Below are 16,081 nucleotides of genomic sequence, written 5' to 3' on the forward strand. Positions count from 1 at the left end.
GGCTGATATGTCGATTTTTAAGTGATTGATCATATTTAAAAGTGTGCCTTCATTAATTAATTATATTAACAAAAAATATTAAACTCATTTCAATTACATTTCATGACCTTAAAAACCCTAATTTGACACCATGCCATTCAGGCTGGCGCATTTTTAATCTGCACAATCTGGAACAGCCTACAGTCATGCATAGTTTCACAGACTAGCGCCAAATCAATTTCAACAAAGCGGAATCAGGAAATGAATGCCAAAATGTCATTGCTATTCAATGCAGATCCCGCCTTCCATTCCGTTTTGATCACCGTGTTCTGCCTCGGTGTGTGAATCTGCGCCGCCGACATGCTACTTTGTTTTATAGAGGAGCTGGTTTGCAATTACCAAAAAATGTGAAGTCCGGGTACGGAGCTCGTCGGGACAGCTCCGGCCCAAGTCAAGCAATCTTAGACATCATCTCTCACTGCATTCCCATCATTGCAGGGCAACCGTGTGGGTGTGGGTGTGGCTGTATCAATGGACAAAGTATTCTTCTCCTCTTTCTTCAGTGTTTGAATGAAAGTGGTGATATTAAAAAAAGATATGATGAATGAAAGATGAATGAAAGAAAGACATGGCTATTTTCTCAAAGCGCATGAACCACCGAAGCCACTGAAATGTGGTGTGACATTCAGTGGCTTCCTGTGGAATTCATCATATAGGTGTGGGAAGCACAGCACTAGACGTGGTAGCATCACATGGTAAAGCTGAAGCAGAGAGCGGAGGAACGAACGACTGTAGCCTATCTACTATCTAATGGCTGAAGATAGCGACACTGTCAGCATGATGGGACTATCACTGATGATCCAAACCAACCGTTTGATGTTTTTAGCATGGACTACTGGTATTGTCAGTATTGCACTCAATTTCTAGAGTGCCAATCCAATAAAACATCTAAACTATTTGTGTAAGCCTGTACAATAGATTATTATTGATCAATATCGTATTAATGAGATGTGACTAAAGTAGGCCTACACTTTCTCCATCCAATATTCATCTTCGGGGGGGTGTAATAACCCAGAACTGTACTGTAGTCATAAATCTAATCCAATTTCATTTGTCACATGCGTCGAATACAACATGTATTCGAATAAAGCAAGTAAAAAGTTGGAAGGGACACAGTCATAGCCAATTCCATCCACCGTGAAATGCGTATTTACAAGCTCTTTTAACCAACAGTGCAGTTCAAGAAATAGTTAAGAAAATATTTACCAAAAAAAATCAAAGTAACACAATAAAATAACAATAACGAGGCTATATACAGGGGGTACCGGTACCGAGTAAATGTGCGGGGGTACAGGTTAGTCGAGGTAATTTGTACATGTGACTATGCATAGACATGAAAACCAGACTGTAGTATATTATTATGTAAATGATGAGAATATTCTATTAACAAGTTATTGTAACAACGTGAACATCAGATAACAGGGCAACCAATGAAACGAGGCGAGAAAGGTGGTATCAAACCCAGCTTGTCCAATTACAGTCTCGCAAATATCTTCTCCAAACCCCGGAGCACCTAGCAAGGTAAACGGCTTCAGCAACACTGGAATTTAGGTCATCACAGTGTTATTATATTATTTTCAATTCAGTGCCGTTTACCACCATTTGAAACTGGATTCTGTCATATTTGTTCGCATCAATTAACAGAAGTAGTCTTCATAAGGTACGTTTGATATTGCATTGAACATAATACGGGGATGTTTCATCCAACATTAGTTAACTAACGTACGTCTTGATGCCAGTGTTCAGCATCACCCAGCAACAGACAGGTTTTGTCACCATCGTGCAACGTTTAACCACAATTTCGAGTGACAATAGTTACAAATGTCAATTTCTGCAGAAACATTACATTTAATTCACATTCACGCCACTATTTTATGACTGTTGTGTTGTCTCGTTATTTTGAAGGTAACAAAATGTCTGCTTTCGTTGCCAGTTTCATTCATCAACAAAATCACGGCGAGGATGACTGACACGGAGATAGAGGGTCCGGGGAGACACAGGAACGGTGATGTGCTCGCAGAATCGGCGACAAAAAGAGATGATGTGTTTGATGAAACGTACAAAGAGAAAGAAGGTCCTAAACCTTCCATGATAATCGTGTGGAGAAATATCATATTGATGACTTTATTGCACATTGGAGCCGTGTACGGCATCACCCTCGTCCCATCTGCTCACGTTTTGACCTGGGCTTGGTGTAAGTATGATAAAGCTAACCCACTTGTTATTTCAAATTAACTGAGTTTTCATATTGTTTTTATGGCGTAGTTAATTGTCACCTCGGATTGGGCACACAGCACAGCTGGATTCGCCAGACTTCAGTGCTGCGTAGCGCAAGCTCCCTGCCTCTTTCTCTCTCCCCTGCTGGTGAACACGGATGGTTGTCATTTCTCTGCAAATGTAATACTATAATAACCAGACATGTAGAAAGTTCTAGAAACAGTTGTTATTATGCATTCATTAAAAAAACTCTTACTCCAAATATGATTATTGTATTCCGGGGATAAACTCCAAATGAATGATTCTATGGAAAAGAGACATTCTAATCTGTGAAACCTTCCACTCCGTTTGACGTGTCTATTATTATTCACAATCGCTCGTTTATACTCTGTTATGGAATAGCAGACCCTTTTTCTGGATTAGATGGCAAACAAATGAATGAATGTTTTTAGGAAAACCAGAGACTACAGGACCCATTCTTTGCCACCTGATCCTATTCATGATTATGGTTGTGTTTTCTCTGTTTATCATGCAAATGATTCTGGGCGAGGAGCTGTTGTCATCTGACCATTTCAATATATTTTGTTCCTCTATCTTCCTTGTTCTCTCTCTTTCCACACAGTTGTGTTTTGCTTTTTAACAAGTGCTTTAGGAGTGACTGCGGGGGCTCACCGGCTATGGAGCCACAGGTCCTACAAGGCCTCGTTACCTCTCAGAATCTTCCTTGCCACTGCCAACTCCATGGCCTTTCAGGTACAACATGGGGGTTTCCCACCTCACCTTTATTGAACCGGGTTGAACATCAGAAGACAGACGATAGCGGTACACACACACAAAAACCTCTTCCATTGTTATGATGAACAAACTTTCCCGAAGTATCGTTCTGTTAGCCTGGTCAAGCAGACGACTGCATGCACTCAGAATGTGAGCTGTCGCGAGATCAGGCTGTAATGTAGAATGTTCATTCAAATTGTGCTAATTTACAGTGCCTTTGGAAAGGATTCAGACCCCTTGACTTTATCCACATTTTGTTACGTTACAGCCTTTATCTAAATTGGATGAAATATATTTGTATACACGATACCCCATAATGACAAAGCGAAAACAGGTTTTGAGATATTTTTGCTAATGTATAAAAAATTATTATAATATAATATATAAATATACTTATTTACATAAGTATTCAGACCTTTTGATATGAGACTCAAAATTGAGCTCAGCTGCCTCCTGTTTCCATTGATCATCCTTGAGACATTTCTACAAGTTGATTGGAATCAACCTGTGGTAAATTCAATTGATTGGACATGATTTGGAAAGACCCATACCTGTCTATATAAGGTCCCACAGTTGACAGTGCATGTCAGAGCAAAAACCAAACCATGAGGTAGAAGGAATTGTCCTTAGAGCTCCGAGACAGGATTGTGTTGAGGCTCCGATCTGGGGAAGGGTGCCAAAACATCTCTGCAGCATTGAAGGTCCCCTTAAACACAGTGGCCACCATCATTCTTAAATGGAAGAAGTTTGGAACCAACAAGACTCTAGTTGTAGCTGGCCTCACGGCCAAACTGAGCGATCGGGGGAGAAGGGCCTTGGTCAGGGCTGTGACGACGAACCCGATGGTCACACTGACAGAGTTCCTCTGTGAAGATGGGAGAACCTTCCAGAAGGACAATCATCTCTGCAGCACTCCACCAATCAGGCCTTTATGGTAGAGTGGCCAGATGGAAGCCACTCTTCAGTAAAAGACACATGACAGCCCTTTGTGCTGTTGTCTGTGCCCAATAATGTTTGTACCATGTTTTGTGCTGCTACCATGTTGTGCTGCTACCATGTTGTGCTGCTACCATGTTGTGTTGCTACCATGTTGTGTTGCTACCATGTTGTGTTGCTACCATGTTGTGTTGCTACCATGTTTTGTGCTGCTACCATGTTGTGTTGCTACCATGTTGTTTTGTCATGTGTTGCTGCCTTGCTATGTTGTTGTCTTAGGTCTCTCTTTATGTAGTGTTGTGTCCTTTTGGTAGGCCGTCATTTTAAATAAGAATTTGTTCTTAACTGACTTGCCTAGTTAAGTAAAGGTTAAATACTAAACAAAAATACATAAAAACAGCCTGCTTGGAGTTTGCCAAAAGGAACCGAAAGACCATGAGAAACAAGAATCTATGATGAAACCAAGATTAAACTCTTTGGCCTGAATAACGTCTGGAGGAAACCTGGAACCATCCCGACAGTGAAGCATGGTGGTGGCAGCATCATGTCTGGAGGAAACCTGGAACCATCCCTACGGTGAAGCATGGTGGTGGCAGCATCATGTCTGGAGGAAACCTGGAACCATCCCGACAGTGAAGCATGGTGGTGGCAGCATCATGTCTGGAGGAAACCTGGAACCATCCCAACAGTGAAGCATGGTGGTGGCAGCATCATGTCTGGAGGAAACCTGGAACCATCCCTACGGTGAAGCATGGTGGTGGCAGCATCATGTCTGGAGGAAACCTGGAACCATTCCTACTGTGAAGCATGGTGGTGGCAGCATCATGTTGTTGGGATGTTTTTCAGCGGCAGGGACTGGGAGAATAGTCAGGATCGAGGCAGAGATGAACGGAGCAAAGTACAGAGAGGTCCTTGATGAAAATCTGCTCCAGAGCGCTCAGGACCTCAGACTGGGGCGAACGTTCACCTTCCAACAGGACAATGACCCTAAGCACAGCCAAGACAACGCAGGAGTGGCTTTGGGACAAGTCTCTGAATGTCCTTGAGTGGCCCAGCCAGAGCCCGGACTTGAACACGATCGAACATCTCTGGAGAGACCTGTAAATAACTGTGCAGCGACACTCCCTATCCAACTTGACAGAGCTTGAGAAGATCTGCAGAAAAGAATGGGAGAAACTCCCCAAATACAGGTGTGCCAAGCTTGTAGCGTCCTACCCAAGAAGATTCAAGGCTGTAATCACTGCCAAAGGTGCTTCAATAAAGTACTGAGTAAAGGGTCTGAATACTTATGTAAATGTGATATTTCCGTTGTTGTTTTTTTCATACATTAGCAAAAATGTTTTTTTTAAATTATATATTTCTTTTGTTTTGTCATTATGGGGTATTGTGTGTAGATTGATTATAATTATTTTTCAAATCAATTTTAGATTAAGGCTGTAACCTAACAAACGTTTGGAAGAAGTGAATGGGTCTGAACTTGCCCAAGGCCCTGTGTATGTCACATGCAATGGAATGGATTTTTGTCATGTAATTTGAGTTGACAACACAGCAAAGATTGAAAGGTACACTTCCTGTTTTTATTTCCTGGATTGGTCTAGTTTGAAGCTAACAACGTTTCGGCCAATGTAATAATTCCATGCAGAAGCGTTTGAAAATAAACAAATTCATTGGACCAGCGCCGCGTCGCTGATTCTACAGGATTAGCGATTAAAAATGACTGGAAGTGAATTTTAGCCGTACTGAAAGTTCGCCATGAAAGTGGAGAATAAACACAATCGTAGTTCATTTCAGCTAACTACTCAGTAAACACAGAATAACTGTCGTTCTGGTCATTTAAAACGTTTTTCAAATGATCTACATCCACTTTTATTACTTGATGTCCCGACCGCTGGTCACGTGTTCAATGCTCATCCTGTAGAATCAGCACCGGTCCAATGAATTTGTTTCCTTTTCGAACCAGTATGTTAACGACCTAGGCATGGGTACACTCAAAATGGCTGCCAAGTCCACCCATTATGCCGTCAGGCCCGTTCTATGGATTCTATGTTTAAATATTTGTCTTTGTGCCCCCCACTACAGAATGATATCTTTGAATGGGCTCGGGACCACAGAGTTCACCACAAGTTTTCAGAGACCGATGCCGACCCGCACAACGCCGTCCGAGGGTTCTTCTTCGCCCACATCGGTTGGCTCCTGGTGCGTAAACACCCGGACGTCATTGAGAAGGGGAAGAAGCTGGAGCTCAGTGACTTGAAGGCTGACAAGGTCGTCATGTTCCAGAGGAAGTAGGTGTTCCTTCCTGACGATCCATTTCAACCGTATTCCTTGAATTCTCTTTTTCCATAACTGTTTCTGTTCACTCCCCACTAAACCTGTCCTGTTCATAGTTAGATCACCACTAAACCTGTCCTGTTCATAGTTAGATCACCAGTATGACTCCCCACTAAACCTGTCCTGTTCATAGTTAGATCACCAGTATGACCCCCCACTAAACCTGTCCTGTTCATAGTTAGATCACCAGTATGACTCCCCACTAAACCTGTCCTGTTCATAGTTAGATCACCAGTATGACTCCCCACTAAACCTGTCCTGTTCATAGTTAGATCACCAGTATGACTCCCCACTAAACCTGTCCTGTTCATAGTTAGATCACCAGTATGACCCCCCACTAAACCTGTCCTGTTCATAGTTAGATCACCAGTATGACCCCCCACTAAACCTGTCCTGTTCATAGTTAGATCACCAGTATGACTCCCCACTAAACCTGTCCTGTTCATAGTTAGATCACCAGTATGACTCCCCACTAAACCTGTCCTGTTCATAGTTAGATCACCAGTATGACTCCCCACTAAACCTGTCCTGTTCATAGTTAGATCACCAGTATGACTCCCCACTAAACCTGTCCTGTTCATAGTTAGATCACCAGTATGACTCCCCACTAAGCCTGTCCTGTTCATAGTTAGATCACCAGTATGACTCCCCACTAAACCTGTCCTGTTCATAGTTAGATCACCAGTATGACTCCCCACTAAACCTGTCCTGTTCATAGTTAGATCACCACTAAACCTGTCCTGTTCATAGTTAGATCACCACTAAACCTGTCCTGTTCATAGTTAGATCACCACTAAACCTGTCCTGTTCATAGTTAGATCACCAGTATGACTCCCCACTAAACCTGTCCTGTTCATAGTTAGATCAACAGTATGACTCCCCACTAAACCTGTCCTGTTCATAGTTAGATCACCAGTATGACTCCCCACTAAACCTGTCCTGTTCATAGTTAGATCACCACTAAACCTGTCCTGTTCATAGTTAGATCACCAGTATGACTCCCCACTAAACCTGTCCTGTTCATAGTTAGATCACCAGTATGACTCCCCACTAAACCTGTCCTGTTCATAGTTAGATCACCAGTATGACTCCCCACTAAACCTGTCCTGTTCATAGTTAGATCACCAGTATGACTCCCCACTAAACCTGTCCTGTTCATAGTTAGATCACCACTAAACCTGTCCTGTTCATAGTTAGATCACCAGTATGACTCCCCACTAAACCTGTCCTGTTCATAGTTAGATCACCAGTATGACCCCCCACTAAACCTGTCCTGTTCATAGTTAGATCACCAGTATGACTCCCCACTAAACCTGTCCTGTTCATAGTTAGATCACCAGTATGACTCCCCACTAAACCTGTCCTGTTCATAGTTAGATCACCAGTATGACACCCCACTAAACCTGTCCTGTTCATAGTTAGATCACCAGTATGACACCCCACTAAACCTGTCCTGTTCATAGTTAGATCACCACTAAACCTGTCCTGTTCATAGTTAGATCACCAGTATGACTCCCCACTAAACCTGTCCTGTTCATAGTTAGATCACCAGTATGACTCAGAAGGTTGGAGAAGCCTCTTAACAATGGAGACCTGGAACGTCCATAACCTCATGGCATGTTGTGTATTTGTAACGGAATAATGTGATCATCTGTCAAAGAAGAGGCTGCCAGCCGAGACAGTGTTACTGTGTTGGGTCCTGTAGACTTTCAGTCTAACAGACCTCTCTCTATCTGCTGTTGGGCCTTGTAGAGAGAGGTCTGTTAGACTGATAGTCTATCTCCTGTGTTGGGTTATGTACAGAGAGGTCTGTTAGACTGATAGTCTATCTCCTGTGTTGGGTTCTGTACAGAGAGGTCTGTTAGACTGATAGTCTATCTGCTGTGTTGGGTCCTGTAGAGTGAGGTCTGTTAGACTGATAGTCTATCTGCTGAGTTGGGTTCTGTAGAGAGAGGTCTGTTAGACTGAAAATCTATCTGCTGTGTTGGGCCTTGTAGAGAGAGGTCTATCTGCTGTGTTGGGTTCTGTACAGAGAAGTCTGTTAGACTGTCAGTCTATCTTCACAGATACATGGATATATACACACCATGATAACATACGCACTATACACACACGTACACATGGATTTTGTATTGTAGATACAGTATGTGGTAGTAGTGGAGTAGGGGCCTAAGAGCACACAGTGTGTTGTAGATATGTGGTAGTGGTGGAGTAGGGGCCTGAGGGCACACACTCAGTGTGTTGTAGATATGTGGTAGTGGAGTAGGGGCCTGAGGGGACACTCAGTGTGTTGTAGATATGTGGTAGTGGAGTAGGGGCCTGAGGGCACACAGTGTGTTGTAGATATGTGGTAGTGGTGGAGTAGGTGCCTGAGGGCACACACTCAGTGTGTTGTAGATATGTGGTAGTGGTGGAGTAGGTGCCTGAGGGCACACACTCAGTGTGTTGTAGATATGTGGTAGTGGAGTAGGGGCCTGAGAGCACACAGTGTGTTGTAGATATGTGGTAGTGGTGGAGTAGGTGCCTGAGGGCACACACTCAGTGTGTTGTAGATATGTGGTAGTGGAGTAGGGGCCTGAGGGCACACACTCAGTGTGTTGTAGATATGTGGTAGTGGTGGAGTAGGGGCCCGAGGGCACACACTCAGTGTGTTGTAGATATGTGGTAGTGGTGGAGTAGGGGCCTGAGGGCACACACTCAGTGTGTTGTAGATATGTGGTAGTGGAGTAGGGGCCTGAGGGCACACACTCAGTGTGTTGTAGATATGTGGTAGTGGAGTAGGGGCCTGAGAGCACACACTCAGTGTGTTGTAGATATGTGGTAGTGGAGTAGGGGGCCTGAGGGCACACGCTCAGTGTGTTGTAGATATGTGGTAGTGGAGTAGGGGCCTGAGGGCACACACTCAGTGTGTTGTAGATATGTGGTAGTGGAGTAGGGGCCTGAGGGCACACACTCAGTGTGTTGTAGATATGTGGTAGTGGAGTAGGGGGCCTGAGGGCACACACTCAGTGTGTTGTAGATATGTGGTAGTGGAGTAGGGGCCTGAGGGCACACACTCAGTGTGTTGTAGATATGTGGTAGTGGAGTAGGGGCCTGAGGGCACACACTCAGTGTGTTGTAGATATGTGGTAGTGGAGTAGGGGGCCTGAGGGCACACACTCAGTGTGTTGTAGATATGTGGTAGTGGAGTAGGGGCCTGAGGGCACACACTCAGTGTGTTGTAGATATGTGGTAGTGGAGTAGGGGCCTGAGGGCACACACCCAGTGTGCTGTAGATATGTGGTAGTGGAGTAGGGGCCTGAGGGCACACACTCAGTGTGTTGTAGATATGTGGTAGTGGAGTAGGGGCCTGAGGGCACACACTCAGTGTGTTGTAGATATGTGGTAGTGGAGTAGGGGCCTGAGAGCTCACAGTGTGTTGTAGATATGTGGTAGTGGAGTAGGGGCCTGAGGGCACACACTCAGTGTGTTGTAGATATGTGGTAGTGGAGTAGGGGCCTGAGGGCACACACTCAGTGTGTTGTAGATATGTGGTAGTGGTGGAGTAGGGGCCTGAGGGCACACACTCAGTGTGTTGTAGATATGTGGTAGTGGAGTAGGGGCCTGAGGGCACACACTCAGTGTGTTGTAGATATGTGGTAGTGGAGTAGGGGCCTGAGGGCACACACTCAGTGTGTTGTAGATATGTGGTAGTGGAGTAGGGGCCTGAGGGCACACACTCAGTGTGTTGTAGATATGTGGTAGTGGAGTAGGGGGCCTGAGGGCACACAGTGTGTTGTAGATATGTGGTAGTGGAGTAGGGGGCCTGAGGGCACACACTCAGTGTGTTGTAGATATGTGGTAGTGGAGTAGGGGCCTGAGGGCACACACTCAGTGTGTTGTAGATATGTGGTACTGGAGTAGGGGCCTGAGGGCACACACTCAGTGTGTTGTAGATATGTGGTAGTGGAGTAGGGGCCTGAGGACACACAGTGTGTTGTAGATATGTGGTAGTGGAGTAGGGGCCTGAGGGCACACACTCAGTGTGTTGTAGATATGTGGTAGTGGAGTAGGGGGCCTGAGGACACACACTCAGTGTGTTGTAGATATGTGGTAGTAGTGGAGTAGGGGCCTGAGGGCACACACTCAGTGTGTTGTAGATATGTGGTAGTGGAGTAGGGGCCTGAGGGCACACACTCAGTGTGTTGTAGATATGTGGTAGTGGAGTAGGGGCCTGAGGGCACACACTTAATGTGTTGTAGATATGTGGTAGTGGAGTAGGGTCCTGAGGGAACACAGTGTGTTGTAGATATGTGGTAGTGGAGTAGGGGCCTGAGGGCACACACTCAGTGTGTTGTAGATATGTGGTAGTGGAGTAGGGGCCTGAGGGCACACACTCAGTGTGTTGTAGATATGTGGTAGTGGAGTAGGGGCCTGAGGGGACACACTCAGTGTGTTGTAGATATGTGGTAGTGGAGTAGGGGCCTGAGGGGACACACTCAGTGTGTTGTAGATATGTGGTAGTGGAGTAGGGGCCTGAGGACACACACTCAGTGTGTTGTAAAATCCGTTATGAATGTATTGTGATGTTTTTCACAATTGTATAACTGCCTTCATGTTGCCAGACCCCACGGAGAGTAACTGCTGTTACACTGACAGTTTGAATAGACATGTATCTTCTGTTGCTGCCTCCGTACCACAGGTATTACAAGATGTCATAGAGGATATGTCCCTGGTCTTCTCCACAGGTATTACAAGATGTCATAGAGGATATGTCTCTGGTCTTCTCCACAGGTATTACAAGATGTCATAGAGGATATGTCTCTGGTCTCTGGTCTTCTCCACAGGTATTACAAGATGTCATAGAGGATATGTCTCTGGTCTCTGGTCTTCTCCACAGGTATTACAAGATGTCATAGAGGATATGTCTCTGTTCTTCTCCACAGGTATTACAAGATGTCATAAAGGATATGTCTCTGGTCTTCTCCACAGGTATTACAAGATGTCATAGAGGATATGTCTCTGTTCTCTGGTCTTCTCCACAGGTATTGCAAGATGTCATAGAGGATATGTCTCTGTTCTCTGGTCTTCTCCACGGGTATTACAAGATGTCATAGAGGATATGTCTCTGTTCTCTGGTCTTCTCCACAGGTATTACAAGATGTCATAGAGGATATGTCTCTGTTCTCTGGTCTTCTCCACGGGTATAACAAGATGTCATAGAGGATATGTCACTGTTCTCTGGTCTTCTCCACAGGTATTACAAGATGTCATAGAGGATATGTCCCTGGTCTTCTCCACAGGTATTACAAGATGTCATAGAGGATATGTCTCTGGTCTTCTCCACAGGTATTACAAGATGTCATAGAGGATATGTCTCTGGTCTCTGGTCTTCTCCACAGGTATTACAAGATGTCATAGAGGATATGTCTCTGGTCTCTGGTCTTCTCCACAGGTATTACAAGATGTCATAGAGGATATGTCTCTGTTCTTCTCCACAGGTATTACAAGATGTCATAAAGGATATGTCTCTGGTCTTCTCCACAGGTATTACAAGATGTCATAGAGGATATGTCTCTGTTCTCTGGTCTTCTCCACAGGTATTGCAAGATGTCATAGAGGATATGTCTCTGTTCTCTGGTCTTCTCCACGGGTATTACAAGATGTCATAGAGGATATGTCTCTGTTCTCTGGTCTTCTCCACAGGTATTACAAGATGTCATAGAGGATATGTCTCTGTTCTCTGGTCTTCTCCACGGGTATAACAAGATGTCATAGAGGATATGTCACTGTTCTCTGGTCTTCTCCACAGGTATTACAAGATGTCATAGAGGATATGTCTCTGTTCTCTGGTCTTCTCCACGGGTATAACAAGATGTCATAGAGGATATGTCTCTGTTCTCTGGTCTTCTCCACGGGTATAACAAGATGTCAAAGAGGATATGTCTCTGTTCTCTGGTCTTCTCCACAGGTATTACAAGATGTCATAGAGGATATGTCTCTGTTCTCTGGTCTTCTCCACAGGTATTACAAGATGTCATAGAGGATATGTCACTGTTCTCTGGTCTTCTCCACAGGTATTACAAGATGTCATAGAGGATATGTCTCTGTTCTCTGGTCTTCTCCACGGGTATAACAAGATGTCATAGAGGATATGTCTCTGTTCTCTGGTCTTCTCCACGGGTATAACAAGATGTCATAGAGGATATGTCACTGTTCTCTGGTCTTCTCCACGGGTATAACAAGATGTCATAGAGGATATGTCTCTGTTCTCTGGTCTTCTCCACGGGTATAACAAGATGTCATAGAGGATATGTCTCTGTTCTCTGGTCTTCTCCACAGGTATTACAAGATGTCATAGAGGATATGTCTCTGTTCTCTGGTCTTCTCCACGGGTATAACAAGATGTCATAGAGGATATGTCTCTGGTCTTCTCCACAGGTATTACAAGATGTCAGTGGTGCTGATGTGCTTCTCCATCCCCATGTTTGTTCCTTGGTGCCTGTGGGGAGAGAGCCTGTGGCTGGGCTACTTCGTGCCGGGTCTGCTGAGGTACACCCTGGTACTGAACGCTACCTGGCTGGTCAACAGTGCTGCCCACATGTGGGGAAACCGGCCCTACGACACCAACATCAACCCCAGAGAGAACAAGTTTGTCACCCTTAGTGCCATAGGTATGTTAGCTACCTCTTGCCATTTTAAAAGATCTTAAGATCTTTCATTAAGTCGCTCCTTTATAACATGTAGTTATATCGTAGATGACTCTATACTGGGGTCTCCTGAGTGGCGCAGTGGTCTAAGGCACTGCATCGCATTGCTAGCTGTGCCGCTAGAGATTCTGGGTTCGAGTCCAGGCTCTGTCCCAGCCGGGAGACCCGTGGGGCAGCGCACAATTGGCCCAGCGTCGTCTGGGTTAGGGGAGGGTTTGGCCCAGCGTCGTCCGGGTTAGAGGAGGGTTTGGCCCAGCGTCGTCTGGGTTAGGGGAGGGTTTGGCCCAGCGTCGTCTGGGTTAGGGGAGGGTTTGGTCGGCAGAGATGTCCTTGTCCCGTCACGCACTAGCGACTCCTGTGGCGGGCCGGACCGGGCGCAGTGCACGCTGACACGGTCACCAGGTGTACGGCTTCTCCTCCGACACATTGGTGCGACTGGCTTCCGGGTTAAGTGGCCGTTGTGTCTAGAAGCAGTGCGGCTTGGCCGGGTTGTGTTTCGGAGGACACACGGCTCTTGACCTTCGTACGGGAGTTGCAGCGATGAGACAAGACTGTAACTACCAATTGGATACCATGAAATTGGGGAGAAAACGGGGTAAATAAATGACTCTATATTACACAATTATCGTAGAACAGTAGCCTAACAGAACGAGCGTTGACTTCTGTGCTTGTAATTACCTTCCTGGGTGAAATTAAACATGTAATATGTTTTTAACCTGCTGTCAGTTTACTTTGATTCCACCTGTTTGTCAAAGAGATCCAAAGGGGATTGGTTGTTCATTGTCGATGAAGAGCAAGTTTATGCAGACCATGAATTTTAGGTTTTCTGAGTTGACAGAAAATAATATTTATAGTAGTTCTATATCAAACCATGTGTGGGTGTTCACATCTTACAAGGTATCTTGAATGTATGATTGTGTGTAAATAACGGCCAACGGTTATCCTGACTGTGGTTTCCTGTTACTTTCAGGTGAAGGGTTCCATAACTATCACCACACCTTCCCATATGATTACGCATCAAGTGAGTTTGGCTGCAAACTGAACCTGACCACCTGTTTCATCGACTTGATGTGTTTCCTCGGCCTGGCAAAGGACCGCAAGAGAGTGTCCCCTGAAATAGTGCTGGCCCGGGCTCAGCGCACTGGGGACGGAAGCACCCGGAACCGGAGTGGCTAGGAGGTTTTCCCCAATCTCAAAAAAGCTCCAAAACAAAACCAATGTAAAAATAAAAAAATACATAGATATAAAACCGACAGAAGTTTAGTTTGCAGTGTAATTTTGAGAGATGCTTCTCTATCTTGTAGCTACAGTCACAGCTTCACTCTTCTCCTTTGTGAGCTTTTTACGCGTTTCCTAAAGAGTTCTTAAAGATTCATGTTAGCTTTTTAAAATAAGGACTTTAATCAACTTTACGTTATACTGTTTCATTTCTTCTTCGCTGCAGCAAATAGTCTGTTGTGTGAAATGGTACAAATCTGTCTGTTGCCAAAGCTGGTATGCTGCCATTGGTCGAGCCTCCCTCATGCTGCCATTGGTCGAGCCTCCCTCATGCTGCCATTGGTCGAGCCTCCCTCATGCTGCCATTGGTCGAGCCTCCCTCAGTAGGCTGGAGGAGGTGTCCATGAGCTGTGAATGCTTCTTCTGCTGTAATGTTACATTGATGTTGCAAAGGCAATCAATCCACAGTTTCTCTTTAATATTACTGTCAAATATTAAAGGAGAGATTTGAAAAATAAGAAAGCTTTAAAAAAAAAAAAAAGAAACATTTTAAACTTGTTTGTTGTGACACCTTTTAAATCTCCCGTCTTGAAGTGAAGCTGTCAGTTGTGTCCATAGCTTTCATGTAATGTGGGTCGTGCAACCAACACAGATACTTTTATATTCTTAAAGTAACTGTCCAGTGAAAGTCTCACTTTTTAAAAGGTCATGTTCTGTTTACTCAAACCCAAAGAATGTTGCGGACATATCCTCTATGACATCTTGTAATACCCGTGGAGAGAAGAAAACAACACTTCAAAAACTCCAATTCAAAGTTAAATCTCAAACAGACGGTTTAAAAAAGCCTTGCTATTTCCTCATAGAGTATGAAGTGCTGGCCAATCAGCGGTTTACTCACATGAATATTTTTACTGACCGGTAGATACGCCCACACCATTCCAACACAGAAAAGATGCTTCATTTTTTTAAAAAATTGGAAGGAAAACTATTTCATATTTCATAAAAATCTGGAAGTTATTTTAATACTTAAATGATTTACTGGATATTAATAAGGAATAGAGTCCTGAAACGTGGAAAATCATGTTCCGTTTCGTAGAGTATATGAGATTTATTAGGTTTCAACTGACTTGGTTGTTATTCAACATTGTTACAGTTTACAGCACAGTGTTTAAATGATACGGAAGGAGTCTTACTTTATTGAGAGGGGTCACAGTGGAACTGGATAAATGAGAGGGGTCACAGGGGAACTGGGTAAATGAGAGGGGTCGCAGGGGAACTGGGTAAATGAGAGGGGTCGCAGGGGAACTGGGTAAATGAGAGGGGTCGCAGGGGAACTGGATAAATGAGAGGGGTCACAGGGGAACTGGGTAAATGAGAGGGGTCGCAGGGGAACTGGATAAATGAGAGGGGTCGCAGTGGAACTGGGTAAATGAGAGGGGTCACAGGGGAACTGGATAAATGAGAGGGGTCACAGGGGAACTGGATAAATGAGAGGGGTCGCAGTGGAACTGGATAAATGAGAGGGGTCGCAGTGGAACTGGATAAATGAGAGGGGTCACAGGGGAACTGGATAAATGAGAGGGGTCACAGGGGAACTGGATAAATGAGAGGGGTCGCAGTGGAACTGGATAAATGAGAGGGGTCACAGTGGAACTGGATAAATGAGAGGGGTCGCAGTGGAACTGGGTAAATGAGAGGGGTCGCAGGGGAACTGGATAAATGAGAGGGGTCACAGTGGAACTGGATAAATGAGAGGGGTCACAGGGGAACTGGGTAAATGAGAGGGGTCGCAGTGGAACTGGATAAATGAGAGGGGTCGCAGTGGAACTGGATAAATGAGAGGGGTCACAGGGGAACTGGGTAAATGAGAGGGGTCG

General features: G+C 44.8%; 1 protein-coding gene across 2 annotated transcripts; it reads left to right on the plus strand.

The window, feature by feature from the left end:
• The first annotated feature begins 1,545 nt into the window (after window positions 1-1,545).
• LOC139401794 (acyl-CoA desaturase-like) lies at window positions 1,546-14,237 on the plus strand. 2 transcript variants are annotated; one of them, XM_071145768.1, is made up of 6 exons: window positions 1,546-1,699; window positions 1,973-2,233; window positions 2,879-3,009; window positions 6,046-6,251; window positions 12,718-12,950; window positions 13,957-14,237. In XM_071145768.1, the coding sequence occupies exons 2-6, from the start codon at window positions 2,002-2,004 to the stop codon at window positions 14,160-14,162; spliced, it is 1,008 nt and encodes a 335-aa protein (XP_071001869.1). In that variant the 5' UTR covers window positions 1,546-1,699; window positions 1,973-2,001; the 3' UTR covers window positions 14,163-14,237. The 2 variants fall into 2 exon arrangements, with proteins under 2 accessions (XP_071001869.1, XP_071001870.1); XM_071145769.1 differs by having other exon boundaries at window positions 1,575-1,699; window positions 1,945-2,233; window positions 13,957-14,230.
• Window positions 14,238-16,081: the final 1,844 nt, after the last annotated feature.

The sequence above is a fragment of the Oncorhynchus clarkii genome, unplaced genomic scaffold, assembly GCF_045791955.1.
Source record: "Oncorhynchus clarkii lewisi isolate Uvic-CL-2024 unplaced genomic scaffold, UVic_Ocla_1.0 unplaced_contig_14143_pilon_pilon, whole genome shotgun sequence".
Taxonomy (NCBI): domain Eukaryota; kingdom Metazoa; phylum Chordata; class Actinopteri; order Salmoniformes; family Salmonidae; genus Oncorhynchus; species Oncorhynchus clarkii.